The sequence below is a fragment of the Ischnura elegans genome, chromosome 10 (assembly GCF_921293095.1).
Source record: "Ischnura elegans chromosome 10, ioIscEleg1.1, whole genome shotgun sequence".
Classification (NCBI taxonomy): Eukaryota; Metazoa; Arthropoda; class Insecta; order Odonata; family Coenagrionidae; genus Ischnura; species Ischnura elegans.
In genome coordinates, this window is record NC_060255.1 from 45,274,808 (window position 1) to 45,295,590 (window position 20,783).

The following is a 20,783-nucleotide window of genomic DNA, read 5'->3' on the forward strand; positions in this document are numbered from 1 at the left end:
CCGGTTTAATTGCTTTCGTTTATTTCATTACAGTATTAATCTGTTCTCTGAACTTTCCACTAACTTTACTTAATCATTTCAAATGATTTATTCTTAATTAATTTAAGAATCACTGACCAGCTCTTTACTCATTTTTCTTTTGCGAAGTTCTTGGTGTTTTTTCAAATTAATTAACTCAATTACTTCTGAGGCTATCACCTGATGAACCTATACATACTTGAATAACTTATAAAAGCAAAACTTAGGCATGGAATGCTTAAAATCTTTACGCAGAACCGTCATAAACTTATAAACAAGGAATATGCATTCCTAATCCTTTCACTGCTTTTCGAACTGTTTGAATTACTTATGTTTCATTAATGGCATTTAATAACAAACTGGGACGTATTTTTTTTATTTTCCCAACCGTTCTACTAATTCGTGATTAGCAATATGTGTGCATGATGACTAATTGAAGTTAATGTCAATCCCTGGGAAAATTTTATACTTAAATCCAGAGGTCTGCATTTTCGTAAATACTGGAATAGAAAAAAAGTTCACGGATGAAATTATTTTTTTCACAGACATTGAAAACTCTCATCATTCTAAAATCAAAAACTGAAAACTCAAAAGACGAAAAAAACTACTAAATCTGTTGAAAGAAAACCTTTACGTACTGTTGTAGAATACCATTCAAGGATATCTTCAGAAAAACCTATTAGCATGATAAAAACAATAGAATTCATACCACCACTCAAAATTAGATACATATAGCAGAAGCTACTCATATTTTTAAAAAGAATCCCAAAACTTAATACATCTCCGAAATTTCGCAAGAATAGCTTGGCAATTTAGAGCTTCGACGATATATCTTTTGAGAGGGGGGAGGGTGTGTGACACTTAAATATGATTTATCGCCACCTAAGTTTTAGATACACTAAGGCTGACAAAACGAATCGACTTAAACAGAAAATATTAATGAAAAATATGAAATGTAAAAATTAATTCAAGCTCTGCATAACATTTTTTCAGAGCTTCTAAAAAATTCAGCTCCAGACTTACTATCAATCAAACCGTAGCCAAGAATAAAACGGAGCTTAGGCTTGTACATTCCTTTATTCAAAATACTAAGCACTAAATGTAACTTTAACATTGAATGTTTCAGTATAAAAATTCTGAGCGGACACAAAAAATGGTGCTACATTTTCTAGGCTCCAATAATCCTTACTTTGCATCCCTTTAAGTCCTGCATATGTGGAAAGTATAAATCTATGCACCCACATGCACGTCCTTCATAAAGAGCCTCAGTGTGATCCCTGCGACTCGCAAGCTTTAAAAAATAAATGCAACACGAGTAAGTCATCAAAATGTCAACCCAGACTGGCTCCTGACGAGGGCGCTGGGATAGCTCCTTTCATCAGGGTGATGCAAAAGGGTTTGAATTCGTGATGAGACAGCTCTTTATCTCCCTCTCAGGGAAGGTATGCTGATGTGGATGGAGCAAGAAGAGTGATCGACCTCGTTATCTCGCAGGAATTCCATTGCAGGACCTTCCTACGGTAAAAGGGCCCAACGAGAGGTTCCATTTGAAGAGATGCGTACGTCCATCCTGAATACGAATGCTTGATATAATGAAAAAAATGAGAATTCGCTTTAATTATGCATCTCGGGAAATTTCACCAGCGCTCAGTGATGACTTGTAGAGATGTGTGCGTTGGTTTTTTCCCTCAAATTTCCTGGAATTGAGTCTTAAGTCTTAAATCCTAGCATTCATAGCAGTTAAAACGAGTATCCTGCATTATAACATGTATTCAATGTGGTATGTTTTGACCAAAGTTCAATCAAACGTTTTCATAAAGACTAATCCTTTCCCCGAATATACCAACCTATATAACTGTGCATGGAATTGAAAAATGTTGCCGAAAAAGAGTGCGCTACTCCAAAATTGTTGGCAGGAGTATAAGCACTTAAGGGATATTTATATTTAGGGGGTTTTTAAACTAATTTTTACTCAACAGTGCAAAACTGGATCGAACTGGTTGACCTAATGATTTATTCATTCGACAATTTTTAATTTACAGATGAAGCAAAAGAAAACGCTGCATTTTGTCCTTGCAATAGACTCAAAAAATCACTTATGCCTTCATAAAACTGAATCCGCAGTAATTGTAAGCATTTGATGATTTGATATGTTAATTTACCTCGAATCCTGGTAGTCGACGTTTCTCTCCTTACCCTAATATTAATTTATTCACCCGTTAATCTTCCTGTGCTTCCCAATCTCGTTCCTAACTAATGACAAATATTCGTAAAATTAGCAATGATTTATGTATGTTTAATATGTTTAAATTGGTGATAAATTTAACTCCATGAGCTTGATTTCTATTTGGTTGAAAATTTTATTCCGATTGGACTTAGATGATGTTACCTCTAATTTAAATCATAATGCCTCGATTCCATTATCCTTCAAATTTCTCCAGCTGAAGACATTCTGATTTTTTTTAAGAATTCTACAATTAAACTGGTAAAAGCAGGGGTTCAATTGATATTTTATCTTTTCATTAAACAACTTTTGCTATGCTTGTCCTTACGTATTTTCCTTGATAAAACCAATTGTGTTCCCCAAAATACAGCTGAAAACCAACTAATATGACTTCCTTATAGGTATCCGGGCATAGTGCAGCTAGGAAATCATTACACATGATAGAAAAAGTGATTCATGTCTAAATGATCTAGGTTAGGAAATCGTTCAAGAGAATATGAGGAAATAAACTTACATGTTGCATTAGCGAAGGCTGGGTTAGGTGTTGGCGTCACTGGTGTACCTGCAATGAAAGAGGAAAAGAATTAACAATGAGGCATAAGTAAAGTCATGTTGTACTTAACAAAAGGTCGTACAAAAAATGTACAGTACAGTTAGCACATAAAAAAATCATAGGAATTACCATAAGTGTTAAATTGAAATTTCAGGAACATCAATAACGTATCAATGTAAACTTCCAGAGATATCTCACAAGGAACATAATGAGAGTACATATAATAGTAAATATTAAAAATCCATTCCAAACGCGAAATACCGCATTTAAAGGGAAAGATGTTTAAATCATTCGCTTAATCGTTTGTTTGATTGAAATATCAGGTTCATAAAAAACCTATACTGATTTAAAATTACAGAGATATCTCACGCAGAGCATATGGGACTCTTGGTTACAGAAAAATACTAAAAATTCAATCCAAATAAATTGGATATAAAGGATTTTGGACATAAAGTGAAAACTTTTTAGAGAGAATTTTAAGCTGACATAGCACTATTTGAATCACATAATTTGTCATAGCCCTCTAAAATAGCTTCTGCCTCTGCCAGGATCATAAATTCTGGTGAAATATCATAACCTCTATTTTAGTCAAGTTTGCAGACCTCTTTGAGAGTAAATAAATGGAAAAAGGTTGATAAACTATGAATAGAAACGCAAGATAACGACCACACCCAAGAAGACAAGATCCAGATGTCCAGACCACACATCACACATGAAAAAAAATAAGAGGAATGAAAAAAATCGTAGACAAAAATGGAAGACCAGGCCTTACACTTCCGGTGTTCACTTTAAGCTCCTCTGTTCAGATCAACATTTTCAGGGTGCACCGTTATTGACCCGTGTGAAGATTCACTACCCCTTAGCTCTGTTTGGGGTGAGCTCTACCCTCACCTTCCCAACCAACATTGGAATTGAATAATGAAGTGAGTCATTCAGTAATTTTCTTTGACGATGCTATGAATTCAGACGGCCTATCCCTTAAGCAAATTTCACTATACTTGAGTTGCATTGAAGACGGAACGTGGAAAATGCCATCTTTAACGCTAAGGTGACATTCAAGATTATTCGAGACGGTTTTCCGAGAATGATTTTACAGCAAATCCTTAATCTAGACGAACCGTTCGCACTGTTAGTGAAAGCTTGAACATCGTCTCGAACTCGCTCGAACAAAGCCTGAACTCGTTACCGATAGTCAGTATGATCAACAAAGGAATACTGTAAAGCGTTATTGACACAATTAAAATCATAATATTACTTTCAGGCAACCAATTTCTATCAATTTTATGCAGTTCTCTTCTACCTCATGCGGTAGTCAGGATAGCTCACTTCATGTAACACCTTTGCTCCTCGTAAATTTAACGAGGGCTTCAACGGTGTTTCTCTCCCAATTGGTCATGATTTCAATGCTCATTCCATCCCCAGAGTAGCGCAAGTCAGATTGGAAAACCTTCACAGATTGGTCGAAATGCTTCAAAGCCATTCGAGATTCAATAGAAATTAGAACCGTTGAAGACAAGACGAATTTGATGGAAACGAAGGTATTCAAGAGCATTCAAGACACGGTAACTGCAGTTATGACGACTAAAATGGCGTCATATTCTTTCGGAAAAGCTTTCTCGACGAGTCTTGAACGGAATTAGACGCGAATTTGCCTTTAGATATGATCAGCAAGCTGAATTCAAAACAAACGGTCATCATAAGCGCAAGATTAATTCGCGAGTTTGCTTTCAACCAAATTTTCGCTTCATTACCTCAGGCAGTTTTATGAATCCAAATAAGATAATGTATATTTCTGAGGGGTCGTATAAACAACGAAATATTTTCCAGAAATCACAAAAATCCCTTTTAAAAACTTCATTTTCTCCTTCACTTTCTCCAAACAGCCGTGAAAAAATATTATTTCTTTTACAAATGAAGAATGCCTAATTAATTACAGACCCAAACGTTTTCCATTAATCAGAGATCACTCATCTGCAGGGTGAAAAGCTTATCCTACACGGTTCTTCGGAGAAACTCAATTTCTTAAATTCTATCAGCATTAGGAATTCACATATTTTCAACCTTGAAACTCCCTTATTAGGAAAGTATGCCTCATATCACAGCCTAGATCGTTCATGGACCACGTATTTCCAAAGAGCATAAAATACCGTTAAAAACCATGTATAGTCGTTACTATTTCCTAGTATTAAAGAAAAAGTAAGTTCCGCTCATCACGAATTTTGGGGAAGTCTAGTTAGGCTTGCTTGCCAGTTTCGCAAACTAACAAACGTCTACTTGAACCCCAAGTTAAGCCAATCACGCTGAGTAACACCAATTTAAGTTGTTGAGTGAAAGGCATAAGACCCGGTACATATGCTTTCATCGGAGCTCAGAGTTTTTTTTTCAGAAACGAGGATAAGCCTTTCCTGCGAATTTTAAAATTCAACCAAATTACAGACAGAAAACGTCATACAATTGAAACCCAATTCACACACTGTTATGCTTGCCTTTTTACTCGTGGAAATGTTATATTCGGGAGCTCTGGAGTCCAAAATGAAGTTTATCGCAATTGCACAAAAGGGAAAATGGAATTTTTTGAGCTTGCAGGAACCTTAAAAGGGACTGGCCTTGAAATAACACGGAGTGACAATCTACTGATACTGAATTCTCGGAACAAACCATTGTATAGTCTCGCGATAGCGTGACAATAGAAATGGCAGAAATAATATTTGAGCAAGCATAATTATTCGCTCTTGGAATATTTTAGTTTCGCGGAATACAGTTTTTTAAACTCGTTTTGAAAAGGAGGTCACTGCACAGCAATATTTCCGCCTCTCCTTCAATTTAAAATAGTAAAGGTACGATGCCTTTTCTCTTTACAATGAGAAAGACTCACACTCATCGCGTTTTATTGCGAATCATTCAAGCTGAAATACAGGTTTAGCCAATTTCACAAAATGCGCTTCTTAAATGGCGTAATTTTGAATTCATTCAGGCACTCAAAATTTTCATAAGAGAGCACATATAAATATTTGAGATTCTCTTTAGAAAGGCAGGCGTACTCCCACGAAAATCCGATTCCGAGTAACGTCAGCAGAAAATGTATTTATGCAGAACTCGCCGTAAAAGTTCAAAATAAACACTCGATTTTACTCACCAAATCTTCTGCTGTGTACAAAAAATTAGTCTGCAGTTAAAAGAATGCTCTATATCCACTTATAGAGCAAATGAAAGTTCATACCGTAAAACCTGCTATTAAATTTGACTTTATTCCAAGAAGTTAAAATTAGAACACGGGACATATTCAGGGTATACGTACATTTTATGTTAACAGCAATTTTCCATCGAATGGACTCCAGCAGCACTAGAATTTAATCTCCGTCTTTTTAACCACGAAATTGATTTGATAATGACTCAAAAAGGAGGAATTTATCTCCAATTTGAAGGAAGATCGTACTTCATTAATGGTGGTATTTGCACATTGAAATTCTTTATAAAAATTTTAAGTACGAAATTACGACTATTGGGATGGAAATTCTATCACTGGATACACAAGTGATTGCCACTGACTAATTACCTGTACTCGTGCTTCATAATACCACCCGAAGTAGGCAAAATATGCAGTAACCTTTGGTAAATAATTTCAACAAGACCAAGTTGCCATAAATTATTCTTCAAAATCAAGATATCGAAACATTTGCACCTTATGTATTTTAAGTGCACCACGAACCTACTCAATAGTTAAATGACAGAATGTCACTATATTTAGAATGTTATTTTTTATTTTATAGTTCCTTACGCAAATGCTATTTACGTGGGAAAAAAGTTCAAGGTTTTACTTGGATTTCAATCCCCCTAAGAGCCCGATTTTCGCTAGGCGTTACTCATTTATAGCATTTTTAATTTCACCTCGATATTTTTCTCTGTACTGAAGTAGACCTTTGCCAACATATATACTGCATCTTTAAGCTGGAATTTTTAATTCAGTATATCATCGCATGTACAATGTTTATATTAGATCTAAAAATAAATGCTAACAAAGGTCCACTTTACAGTAGGTACCCTTCAAAATTATAAGATGAAAAAATTTGCAACCTTTCCTCTCGACCAGTCGTTTTTTTTCCTCTTTTGGTGAATTACTACTTCTTTAAAACTCACGATATCACCTTGAAAATTTCAGAATATGTAGACTAGTCCTTTTTCAATATATGACTTTTTTTCTCCAATGTTAATGAAATGAATCTGAGAAAATACTGACGTAAAATTTTGAAATGCAAGTTACGGGAAAATGTTGACCAGAGTCTACTCAGCAGACCCTAAAATTCACTAAAGACTATGAACAGTCGTAAAAAGTCGTGTTCAGAAATAATACGTGGGCAGTTCTGTAGTTGCTGGGACACTCTCTTATATGTCAACGCCAAGTAAAGCTGCTGTGAAAGGAGCTCTATTCGCCAAAATCGACCATTTACTCAGATGAAAAATTATTAACCGTAACTTACGGATTTTGAGCACCGAAATGATTCACTGAAAAAGCGAATGAAAAAATGGCAATTTCACACCATATCCCTTAATTATTTTCCAGTCTCTCAATCCCACAGAGATTCTGGGGAGGTATTCACCGAAGAAATATCAGCGTTTCGTTCGAACTAATGGAAAAAAGTGAATGTTTGGCTTGAGCCTTCATTCATAAAGTTTTGCCAACTTAATTTTTCGTTAAAAGGGCTTCATTTGCTAAGAATCGAACGTTCACGCAGCTCAAACATTTCCACAGCACGTGGGATTGTAAGGACCAAGGCCACTCGATGGGAAAGTGAATTTCAAAATGACACATAAAATCTAATCTTTTATAGTGTATCACGTTTCATTTTAATTCTCACTTAGCTCACAGTTGCGTCCGGGTAAGGATTCATCAAAGGACTATCAGCGTGTCATACACACCAAATGGAGAAACTTTTTATCATGATTTCACGACAAAGAGATGATAATACGAGTTATATTCATAAATTAAGGGCCGTTTGGTTGCAGGAAAAAATATAGTAATTTAAAACACATTATAGGATTTTTTTAGTCGGCTACAAACCTACTTCACTTCTCTATATAATCGCTGTTCACTTATAAGCATTTTTCGTACCGCTGCACAAGCTTTTTTTAAACCCTCTGCATAGAAACTCGCCACCTGACAGTTGAACCAATAGGGTCGTTTCCTTCATCAAAGCAAACGAAAGGCATTGATTGCGATTCGTCACCGAAAATAAGTGTATAAAAAAATATACAAATTATTTGTTTTTAGAAATTCCAGTTTGGACGAATATTAATGGTCAATTTTAACCTCATTTGAAAAAGGCCAGATTGCCGCCCAAGCGATGCCATTCCACCAGACGCCACATGGACCTAAATTCTATTGCGAGTAGTCAGGAGCTTTACATCGTCTGAGATTACCAATGCATGCATGAGGCGCAGAGCTCAGAGAACATCTCTTAATGATCACCTATTAAAATTGCCTTTGGTCGGAAAGTTTCCTTCGTTTGATAGGTTATTAATAATCCTTATTTATGCCAAGCGCTACCTGCTACCAGGGTACTCTACTACCTGCTAGCAGCCTGCATCGTATCGGCGTTCATAGTCTCTCACCAAGGTGGACTCACACAGCGCCACCCGGAACCAGAATGAAGTCACACGGGCTTTTCTCAGCATTCATGCATAGCCGCCGCGTTTTCGCGCGCTTGAAGTTTTTCACTTTTCATTTAATCGCGCCTAGTTGGTGAGCCCAAAGATAGCCACAGTAGTAGAATAGTAAAAAATGGCCCTTACTTTATGAATACGACTCGTATTTACTATAGGTTTTTAATTCAATGGTCGGTCTTAGTTGCAGTACTAAATATTCACTTTAATATGGTGCTATTAATTATCCGTACTAATTGCAGGATATCTTAGAAAATTGTCTGCAATGAAAGATAAGGTGATGTCCAAGGAGGACACACGAAGAGTGGAAAAGGTTTGCGAAGAGGGAGAGGCGATGTTGAGGAATGGATTATCATGTCATGAGAGGATGAGTTTGCATCCTTCCAGAGATTTTGAAACGATAATTTGGGCGTTCTTTTGTGTCTGTATCTGAAGAAGCTTCAATTTAAGACTTCATCTTTAAAGAAATATTTTCCTATTGGAATATGCCTTTGCCGCAGTGAACGTTCTTTTTTTGTTGTCGTCGTTGTTTTCTCGTCATTTCATCATTTAAAGAAAGATGTCACCTCTGGAAGTTTTAAGTGATCATCTGGGGTAGGTATTTTATTTAGCATCAGCAGGGCCTCACAGGAAGCACTGCTAATGCAAAATTTGTTATATTTATTTTCTTTGTGCAATCAGAAAAATATTTCCAGTGGTGCCTCGTACATAGAACTACAGACTCAACTCCTGCACTTTTAGGTACCTGATGAAACACCGCATGGGTAATATTGGTTTCGGCCCAGAACATACATTCTAAGTTGGTTGGAGCAAGGCGGACTGGAACCTATACCGCCAGCAACTAACTGATCTACTGCCAGCAGAGGAGCCTCAGCTTACTAACGACGAAGAAGTAGAAGAATTAGCAGAGCGTGTCACAGCGGCAATCGACACTGCACTCCAGGGAGCGGTCCCGACTACGCAATGGCGACCCTTTAACCATCTGGAGCTACCGGACTACCTACTCCGGAAGATACGGCATCGGAATCGGCTCCGCAGAAGATTTCAGAAAACCAAAAGTCCGGCAGATGGCCAAAAATTCAGGCAGGCCAGAGCCCAGCTGAGACTCATGATACAAGAACATCGGCAGTCGGAGTGGGACAAGAGGATGGCCCAGCTGGACACAGATGAAGGTGGACTTTGGAGGATGGCAGCTCGCCTCAAGTCGAGAGGAGCAGTTGAGGATTCTCCCCTTTCAACCCCCGGAGGCCTTCTCAGCACGGAGGACGAGAAGGCGGAGTACGCGGCTGAATACCTGGAGGGAACATTCACCTCGGAAGCTCATCCTCTGGCTCCTGATGGACCTCCACCTCAACCGGGAGACATGGACGTCGACCACCCTGACGAAGAGCCGCCAACCTTGCGCCCGGAGGACCTGAGGAATGCACTTGGGAAACTGAAGAAGCGGAAGGCCCCCGGCGAAGACGGGATTCCTAATGAAGCGCTGCTTCAAATGCCAGCCTCACTCGCCTCCATTCTTCTCACACTCTTCACGGCGTGCTTCCAAATGGGCTACTTTCCCCAGAGATGGAAACCAGCAAAGATTCTCCTGCTGCCAAAACCCGGAAAATCCAGGAGAGATATAGCCAACTATAGACCAATATCGCTCCTGGCTACGCTTGGCAAACTCTTGGAAAGAACGCTGCTGCCGTTCTTACTCCAACACATCCAGCGCCGAGACATCCTTCCGCCGGAGCAGTATGGCTTCAGGGACCACCACTCCACTACCCATCAGTTGGTCCGGATGGTGGACTACATTACAACGGGCTTCAACAGAAGATGCTGTGCGGCGGCCGCCTTCTTCGACGTACAAAAGGCGTTCGACCGTGTATGGCACCGGGGACTCCTCCTGAAGTTGAAGCGGTTCGGCTTCCCCTTGTGGCAGAGAAGACTGATAACGTCGTACCTTCAGCAGAGGACCTTCTCTGTCATCTGGGGCAGAGCGATCTCACATAAGAAGAACATCCGGGCAGGAGTCCCCCAAGGATCAGTCTTGGGTCCGACACTTTTTAACGTCTACACTGCGGACATACCAAGGAACTTCGGCTGGAACACAATTGTCACCCTCTTCGCGGACGACGCAGCGGTGGTGGCAAGATCGTGGAAACCACACACGGCGGCTTCCTACCTTCAGCGAACGGTCGACAGACTCCTCCCGTGGTATGCAGAATGGCGGATCACAATCAACGCGAAAAAGACGAACGCAGTGTTCTTCTCTGCAACATCGAATACGCAGCCCCCGGGAGAGATACTCGTTGACACAGAGGAGGCACCATGGAAGGCGGAAGCACTGTACCTCGGAGTGATGCTTGACAGGCATCTCACATTCCGCCGACACGCCATATACGTGACCACGAAGGCAAGAAACAAGAGGTTTCTGCTGTCACCGCTGTTCCGGTCGAAGTACCTGTCCTTGGAAAACAAGAAGAAAATTTACAAGATGGCTATCCGGCCTATCCTATCGTATGCGGCACCAGCATGGTGCGGCCGCATGCCGAAGACGTGGAGCAGACCCATCAGAGTGACGGAGAACGCTACCCTGCGACTGATGCTAGCACTGGGATGGAGCTACGCCCGGGAAATTCTATACGCTCTAACGGATATGGAGCCCATCGAAGACTTTCTCCGACGGATTTCTACGGACTTCTTCGAGAAGGCGCTGACCTCGGACATTGAAGAAATCAGGAGAATAGCAGCAGATAAGCCGTCTGCCTACGACAAGCATAAAAGACCATGCTCATCTACAGGCAAGGAAGAGGATCTTCCGCCTAAGAAGAGACGGAGGTGAAGGACCCTCAAGAGAATCAACGACGGGAGATCCTCTCCGATGACTCCGCAGCTGAAAAACGCTACGTTGGCCAGCTAAGTGGCACAGGCTGAATGGAAAGCCTGACCAAAACATCATCATTTCATTTCTAAGTTGGTTAATGGTTCTAAAAACTTCGTTCGAAAGACATAACTTGGATTCACATTTGAATTTAAAACTGGATAAGAAAATTAGCTAGTTCACGACGTGAATTTGTGGTGACCCGGGCTTTGTTCGCCAAAATTAAACTATCACTCAGCTCGAAATTATTTGAACTTGGCGGAAATTGAGAATAGAGAAAAAATATCATGAAAATGAGGGATTGTGTAATGATCGAGCATTGACACAGCTTAAACATTCCCCCACCTCGTGGAACTTTGAGGACCCAGCAAAAACACTCACGCAGGCGAATGACAAATTCACACCAAATCTCGTCATCGTACAGCGAAGTGCGTTTCTTTTCCATTATCTCTCATCCGACGGTAAGTCCGGGAGAAGGATTCACACAAGAACTACCAGCGTTTCGTACCTACCAATGGAAAAAAAAGGGTTTAACGTGCTTAAACGGAGAAGAGAAAGAAAAAGGAGTGGAAGACCTGTGGTGAATGGGTGATAAAATCCGATGGGCTGCTCTACCGTGAAAGGAACCCTCTTGAAAACCAATGAGGGGAGGGAAAAGATATCCATGCTCGAATGGATCGGAAGAAAAGCGAGTGAGCAGACGCACTTTCATCCTGAGGAGAGCGGTAGAACCACCACCACTCTGTTCAAACTGGCTTTCGTTCCAACCTTAAATGGCCCGCCCTTAACGGCCCCGCGAATAACCATAACAAGTCCCCCCCTTCTGCCACGGGTTTTCCTCGGTCTATAGGGCTATCTCGGCACTCGTTTCTGATCCGTTAATTTCACCCTCACCTCTACAGGAGAAAAAAAAGAAAAGGAAAATTTTATTTAAAAAAAATTCGCTACGACATCGAGGATATAAAAGTGCTCTCTCTCTCTCTCTCTCTCTACAGATGGTTTTTTCGACGTCGAATTCCCCCCATTGACGGTAACTCGAGGAGGGTGGCAGTCATGGCAAATTATCACGCGGCTGTAGATTTTTAGTCTAAACGACGGACTTTAAAAAAAATTAAATTCCTGTTGAGGACATAATGGGGTCCCATTCTCGGCTACCTGAACACCTTATCGTTTTCAAACTGCCATCAAGCATCTTCATCCCCACTAATTCTCATAAAATTTCGATTTTTTCCAAAATTAATTTTTTCTTTTATATATTATATGTTAAAAAGTATTAATTTCATATTTATATAAATTGTAAATATTAAATTTTACAATCAATTGCTTCGTTAAAGTGAAAATATAAGCAATAATTGTGTAGTATTTTTATAATTCTCCTGAGGAATATAGTCCATGCTCCATGCTACGCGGCTGCATTTTATTGATGCGTTAAAGATAAAAATACTACACAATTAATATAGAGATAGATATAAAATGCTACAAAAATGCTACAAAAACTATATTTTACTTTCACTACTATATTTACACTCTACCCAATTATATCTACTATACAATTACAGGTGAGCCATCTACAATTTTAATCCAATTATTTACACCAATTCCTGAAATTAACCATGAAACATAATTTATGTTTTCGATCCCGTAACTCCTGATTGTCCTTAAGGTGTGCTGCCAATCAGGTGCAATTCCAACTATCTTTCACTACGGTGAATTTTAGACTATTTTTCCCGATCGATGAACAGTTATGTAACCTGCGATTCCCGGATAATTCGAATGAGTTTTTTTATTATTTTCATTCTCACTTCGCACTTGTACGCTCGGATGAGTGAGGAGATATTTGTTACACGCAGTGCGCCCTTTAAATAACATTGATATGCCATATTGAACTGTTTAAACTCTGGAAATATTTGAAAATTTGAAAGTGAGACCCAGAAATGAACACATTGATTAATATTGATTGCATTTCCATGAGTACATCCTACAGTTCCTGGTGATCCCAAGATTTCCTCAGTGAAAGATATTCCTCATAAGTACCGAAGATATCATTTGAGCTATATAGGTACATACTAGAACTGCTTAACAGTTCATGAACACTATAAGCCACGTTAATTACACGTTGCTATAAAATAGTTGACAATGGACGTATCTCGAGAAGAAAATGGTATGGTATTTAAAGAAGGCGACCGACAGCTTAGATCATTTGCGGCATGAGTGAACGGTAGGTCAGGAAGGGTGGAGAGAAACCCGGCGTCGGTATTAGCCTGCTCTTAACGAAAGGCGCCAAGGGGAACACGGCTTAACGTCCCAGCCGACGGACGGAGTGTTGTTCTTGAAATATTCTCCACACAACATTAAAGCAGGGATCAGGGAAAACCAACACTCTAACCACCACACCAACCCGATCCCTGAGAAAAATATTAAATTCCATGGGAATTTATAAATTGCCACTTAAACACAATTGACGGGAATGACTTCCAAAGGGTTTTGAGATGACTTAGCAAACTTATCATCGCCATTTTCAGCAATTAACCAATAAAATGTTTGATAAAATATTCAAATACAAAATTTGGTATAATATCTATTTCTAATCAAATTGTGGCGAAGTATTGGTTGGTGAGTTAAAAGGAAAACTCAAACTTGATTTTGAAAAACCAATGACGTCAAATGAGACCAATTAGGATTTCCAGAGAACCTATAAAGCAACCGTACTTTCCCCACAGAAAATGGCGTAAAAATTCAGTAAACTGATTTTACAGTTCGTATTTATCAATTTGCCTTTGAAGTAGACAGTTGGAACATTAAAACATAGCCAATCGTTCTCTCCGTCATAAATTCAAACCATGTAATTAAATGCCATTATTTTTATCCATTATCTCTATTGGTGAAACTCATCCGAGTATCAACTAATCAATTTAATGTAAACTAAGCTCTTTTGGTAGAATAAAATGGAATTATGAAGACATTCTAAGGAAATAAGCCACTTCTGATTATCAGTGCTTAATCAGAACATGCAGCCGATATTTCGGGTCTCTCTGAGATAGGGTTAGTGAATTACACAGGTAGGCGAGATCCGGGAAAGAAGTATAGTGCTGGTAAGAGGATTTTTTTCACAAATCTCTAATAGATGGCGTCACAATACGCGTAGGCCGGGTAGGCTGATCGATTTTGCGACATAATAGCAGTTGAAACAAAACAATACTGACTTGAGTTTGTCGTTAAAGTGAATAAGAACGATTTCTGCTTTTTTCTTACGATTTTCACAAAGGTTTGTACGTATTTTTTTGAATTAATAGTCTAGTGATCAATCATACTTTCTATTTGTTCAATGGCACGTTTATTCAGTTTTAATTTGCGACTGTAGTCCTCTAAAAACAGCCAAAGATATCTGAAAGTTTTATGAATCTTTCTAATTTTGTGGCTTCGGGCAAAATGGATATGAGCAAAATGGAGAGGTACTCGTTTCGGAAGAGAAAGACAACTTTGATGTGACTACCAGAGATAAAATGAACAAACAGGTGAGAAGACCAGCACAACTACCACCATCAATAGTTTTATTAATCAAAAGCCAACTCAGATTAGTGAGTGGTGCAAAAAGGGTCTACAAACCACTATTATTTGCTTCTGCAATGCTTCCGGCTGCTGTTTTCTTACGATTTTCATAAAGTGTTTTACATATTTTTGCACCAATTGTGTTTAAGGCAAACATGGAAACGGTCAACTCTAGCATCTTTGGTGATATTCATACCACTGCTAATATGACCTATACCACTTATAGTCGCTGCCAAAACAAACCGTAAACACAAGAAGCAACAATCAGAGGTATTGATGTCCACCTCTGTTAAAGTTAAGCAGGCTAAAAAATATGACAAATTAAAAAAAGAAAGATAACAGCATTTTCAGGACCCAGTAGTTGCAAGAAGACATAGAATTCTAAGAATAAAAATGCTATATCAGATTTCTTTTGCTTGGTATGAACTGATAAATACTGCGAGCAGATTATCGAAGACTGGATATAGTGCAGCCAGTGCCAAGGATGGGCAGTGTACACTAAAAAAATACAGCCTTTTCTGATGTGAGTAGCAAATTTCATAAAAATTGCACAACCATAAATACCTTAAATTAGAGCTCAAAAATGACACACGATTGATGGTAAGTACACTGAATTTTCTCTGAGGCTTCCACCGCGGTGACATAGAGTTTTCATTTAGAAATACAGATGGCACAGAATGGCTTCAGCCGAAAGCGAAACAGGCTCAGTTGACGATAAGATTGTCTACCCGCCAAATTCACCCGAGCCAAACAATCGCTCACCGCAGTTTCTCGTCGCCGACGACAGAGGCCGCCCCGCCCTCCAATTATCTATAAATACAAGTGCCGTGACGTAGACCTTTAAAAAACTTCCCGCCTTTCACCCCTCAACTGTTTTCCACGTTTTGTTTTGGGCGTCTTCACCTTCTCCACGCCATGACCCCTCCCTCCTCCACAAGACTCTTCTCTCCCTTCCACGGAACTCAAGGATTTATTTATAATCGTACTGGAAGAAGGGAGAGTAGGGGGTTGAAGAGGGATGAAGCGTGCGATAGGGGAGAAGGGACAAGGGAGAATAACGACGCGTGACTCGAGGGGTTCGAAATACGTCAGTCGGTAGAAGAAAGAGAAAGGGGAGCGTAAGATCGGTGGATTTGTTTTAGGGAACAGACCGAGAAATAGCAATATATTTTAGTCCACCATTCGGTCCCGTCATTATCACAAGTCAACAATCCAGGATAGGAGTAAAGTTTTCTCGGGTTTCGTATTGGGTCAGGTCCTCCATATCTCCTTCCAACGTTTCGATAAACAATTCACCCATCGTCATCGGGATTCAGGAGTCAAAGGATTGCTGGACTCATGCTGCTATTGCCATTGTTCGCCGGGGGGGAAAAAAAAACAAAAATTAAATCCAAGATAGGCTAGATACAGCTCTCCAATCCTCTCTCCTACCTCTGATAGTTTAACTAAGGAATTATTCTAAATAAAACCTCATCATGGAATGTTTATAAAATCCGTTTCTCGATCAGCACATGCGATATAGAAATTATGCGCTCGTTCCACGGAAAGGTATCTTAAGACATTTAAAATTTTTAAAAAGCAATCAATTCACTAAGAGACACCAAAAAATATAAATACGTGGAAAGTAAACATTGTGCTAGACCGTTCATAATTCTTGGAATGAACAAATAGAAACCATTTCACGCCATATTTGAAACGGATTTTATATGTTCATTCCAGTGCTGTAGTTGGGCCGGTACGGAGTGCCCCTAAAATCCAAACTCGATATGAGCGTACCGTTAAAACTACCTTTTTAAATCTGTAAAAAAGAGCCCTACTGCAAATTGTCCAATGGATTTTAGAGAGAAAAATCTGAATTGATTATTATCTGTTCAGAGTTATCTCGTGGCACAAATTCGAACTAATAAGAGAGTTGGAGTTTGACATTTCAATCGCGGCCGGATGTATAATACATGTTCAGCCGTTGGCAATTTTTGGTGAGTACCGCCTATTTTTTCCCAACTACAGCACTGGTTCATTCCACGTTAAGATTTTATTTAGTATAACACCTATATTAGTTACACCATCAGATGTAGGATAGCGGAATGGAGACGTGGAGAGTTGGAGTTGTAGATATAATGGGTAAATTTACATGATGCATCGATGTCACAGAATCTGGCATGAAATTAACAAAATATCCTACAGGAAGACAAATGTATGAACATACATAAAAAATCTGATTTTGCACAAAGTATCACAATATTTAGTTCACTTGTAACAATTTTTCGTAGTATTTCGTTTTGTATTGACTGGCATTTTCAGATTTTTTTACGTCGTCTGACAACTGATGTAATATATAAACTCTATGCCAGTGAAAACAGTTTAGACACCTTACCTCTGCTCCCCTTCGTCAAAAATTAGTTGATACTCTTGTTTTCCCACTCATAGACTATTGATGTATGGTATATTTTGACCTCACATACGAACTACATCTAAAACTTCAGAGGACTCAGAACTCTTTTGTGAGGTACATCTTTGAAATCACATGTTATGAACATTTGACGCCATATTTTGAAAAGAATTGGATGGTTGGAAATACTAAATCGGCGCTTACTTTATCAGGCAAAATTCATGTACAAGTTACTAACCTTTGACTTCTCTGCACCTGCTAACCTTCAGACCTCGCTCCAATTGAGAAAATTTCTCCATATGTAGCATCTGATGAATTGATTCTTTACTAGTATGTTTAAGGGTGGGCCGAAAAATACTATTTTATACAAATTTTAGACAACTAGATAACAATTTTTCCATGTGCTGGAAAGTTGTCTACTTAAGTCAGGGTCTCTGATCTGAAAATTTTCCGTTGGATAATATTAACTACTGCAGCTCGACCACAAGATTGTAAAATTTTCCGAAAATGCGGGCTGAATTTGGAAGGAAATGACTATGATGAAGAACTAACGCTTCACACCACACTATTTTCTGATCTATCAGCAAATGAATACTGCAAATATTTTGGCCAACCCTAAGATATGTATATAGCTATACAACGACTCAACGACGATGCCCAGTATGTTTAGTTAACGCGAGTCGTTTCCTCCTCAGCCTCCAGAAGGGGAAAGAGAGGATGAGACATTCAAAGGGTATTTTATTGCTTTTACGCTCGGTTATCACGTGGAAACGGATCGCACTAACTCATGGAAAGATTCGTAAATAGATCAGTCCAGTCATTCATTCTTCTTCTTGCCATTTACGAGGTTCTTCATTCGGAAAATGGGTTTCGCGGAGGCAAGACATACGGATGAGGGCTCGTAAAAATGTCAGCAATCGAGATGACCACACACGTCGCAGCACTATATGATTGCTGTCTTGGACGAAGGAGAGGTTTTACTCCCAGACGAAGGATAAACAAGTCTCAGCCGTCGCCGTTAGCAACCGGAATCTTCCAAGCTTCCTTCCTATTTACCTCCACGCAATGAGATGAGATCCACACTGACAATCATTCGTATTTTTGCTCAAGCAAATATTTACATCACTCAAAGTGCCTTAACCAAAACCCTGGAGTGAAGGGTTCTGCATTTGGCATCTAAAAAAAGTTCTCAGGTATGCGAAATCCTTATTTTTCTACTTTTTACTAGGAATTGAAATCAATACGCATTAATTTAAGCGTCGATCATAAACTCCAAATACCCCAATTTAAAAGAATGCAAAAAAATTATACGTTGAGTAATAAAACAGTTTCACAAGATGGTCATCTAATCCACAGTGGTCATGAAAACTGTTTCTTTCTTGGGCTTAGATAAATAAACATCAGTAATTCATAAAAATACGGTAAGTTCAGGCCTCACACCAAAATCTGTGTTATCGCTACCAGCTACGCGTTTTTAGTTGAGCTTAAGAAACAACTTATTCCGAATCATCGAGAAGTTTTTGCATATTATTATGCTGGTATTAAAATTTTTAAAATATGAATGTAAATGAGAAAATGTGTGAAAAATTGAGAAAATGTGCATAGTTAAATACCAGCAGCATTGAAACAGAAGTTCTCTGGAGAAATTAAAACTCATTGTTAAATTCATAAATGAAGCAGAAATATTTCATTTCCGCATAAAATCCTTTTATTTAAGTAATCTTAAACCCCTGCTAATTAGAGAATACAATCTGGAGAGTGTCTACGGCCAAATAATTAAGCCTAAAATTGCATGTGGAAAATACAATTTCCTCCAATATATTACCTCCCGCTGAGAAAAATAAAAACAATATTTGAAAAACTTCATCCATGTTCCATGAAGAAATTGCGGTTATCACGATGGAATAATTAAACCAAGCGAAAATGGTGTATTTCCAGAGTGAATATACTAGTTCTGAGGACCAAAATTATTCCAAATAAAAAAAAAAAAAAAAAAAAAAAAAAAAAAACATTCACTAACTCTTGGTTAACTATGTGGTATTCCATTATTTCCTGGATATAAACAGTTACTTATACCACTTATTTTATAAGAGCGCGACCCGGGTTTCAATGAGTAATCATCATCATCAGGCGCTAATTATAATTTGTTTATCTTGTTGTTAATCTTGTTGTTACCTAGTTACTTGATGAATTTTAAAACAGAGGCCAGAATAGGTGAAAAGGATGGGTAGAGGTATTCATTTATAAGGGTACTATCTTGATTTTCAATAATTTTTAAAATTTCTAACTGTTCCCTAGAATCCAGTTCTCGACGGTCATTGCAAAAATTTAAAATATTCATTTTAAAGTCGCTTCTGTGGCAGTTACATATTAAGTGCTTAGCAAAATTACTCTTTTCATCTTTATTATGTTTGTAAGCACTTAAATGTTCTTTTTACCTAATTTCAAAACTTCTTCCTGTCTGTCCCACGTACACACCATTGCAATCGCTGCATTTCAAAGAATATACTCCACATCTATCCAATCGGTCTATATGGTCCTTGCATTTAACGATCAGTCTCCTTAAGGTGGAATAAGGTCTAAAAGCCAAGCGGAATGTGTCCTTGGGTAAATGATGAGCCATTTTCAGAGAAAGTGCATCGAGGTACGTCACTGTGCACCACTGCTTCTTTTTATCCTCGTCCGCCGAAAACATTTAGTCGATAGCCAATCTTCTCTGCCTTCTCCATTCTTCTCCATTTTTCGGAAACCCTGTTATACCGATCATGTCATCCCAGCAAGTTCAAGACACCATTACTCACACAAACTTATGGCTTTTCATTCCATGATTCATCGCCTGTTAAGCATACCACTTTCCAAAGAAGACTTTAAGAAAGAAATCATTACCATTAAACAAATTGCTTCTGCCAACGGTTATTCTCAAAATTTAATAGATAAACTGATTTTTAAAAAACAGAGAAGATTGGCTATCGACCAAATGTTTTCGGCGGACGAGGATAAAAAGAAGCAGTGGTGCACAGTGACGTACCTCGATGCACTTTCTCTGAAAATGGCTCATCATTTACCCAAGGACAAATTCCGCTTGGCTTTTAGACCTTATTCCACCTTAAGGAGACTGATCGTTAAATGCAAGGACCATATAGACCGATTGGATAGATGTGGAGTATATTCTTTGAAATGCAGCGATTGCAATGGTGTGTACGTGGGACAGACAGGAAGAAGTTTTGAAATTAGGAAAAAAGAACATTTAAGTGCTTACAAACATAATAAAGATGAAAAGAGTAATTTTGCTAAGCACTTAATATGTAACTGCCACAGAAGCGACTTTAAAATGAATATTTTAAATTTTTGCAATGACCGTCGAGAACTGGATTCTAGGGAACAGTTAGAAATTTTAAAAATTATTGAAAATCAAGATAGTACCCTTATAAATGAATACCTCTACCCATCCTTTTCACCTATTCTGGCCTCTGTTTTAAAATTCATCAAGTAACTAGGTAACAACAAGATTAACAACAAGATA

At 38.6% G+C, this 20,783-nt stretch overlaps 1 protein-coding gene across 3 annotated transcripts in view; it reads right to left on the bottom strand.

Annotated features, from left to right (window-relative positions):
- Positions 1-20,783, bottom strand: part of LOC124166355 (leukocyte tyrosine kinase receptor-like) — a 550,686-nt gene that overhangs the window by 194,757 nt on the left and 335,146 nt on the right. For all 3 annotated transcript variants that reach the window (XM_046543833.1, XM_046543832.1, XM_046543834.1), the window contains exon 11: positions 2,757-2,804. In XM_046543833.1, coding sequence (XP_046399789.1) covers positions 2,757-2,804 — 48 coding nt within the window. The remainder of the gene's footprint in view (positions 1-2,756; positions 2,805-20,783) is intronic.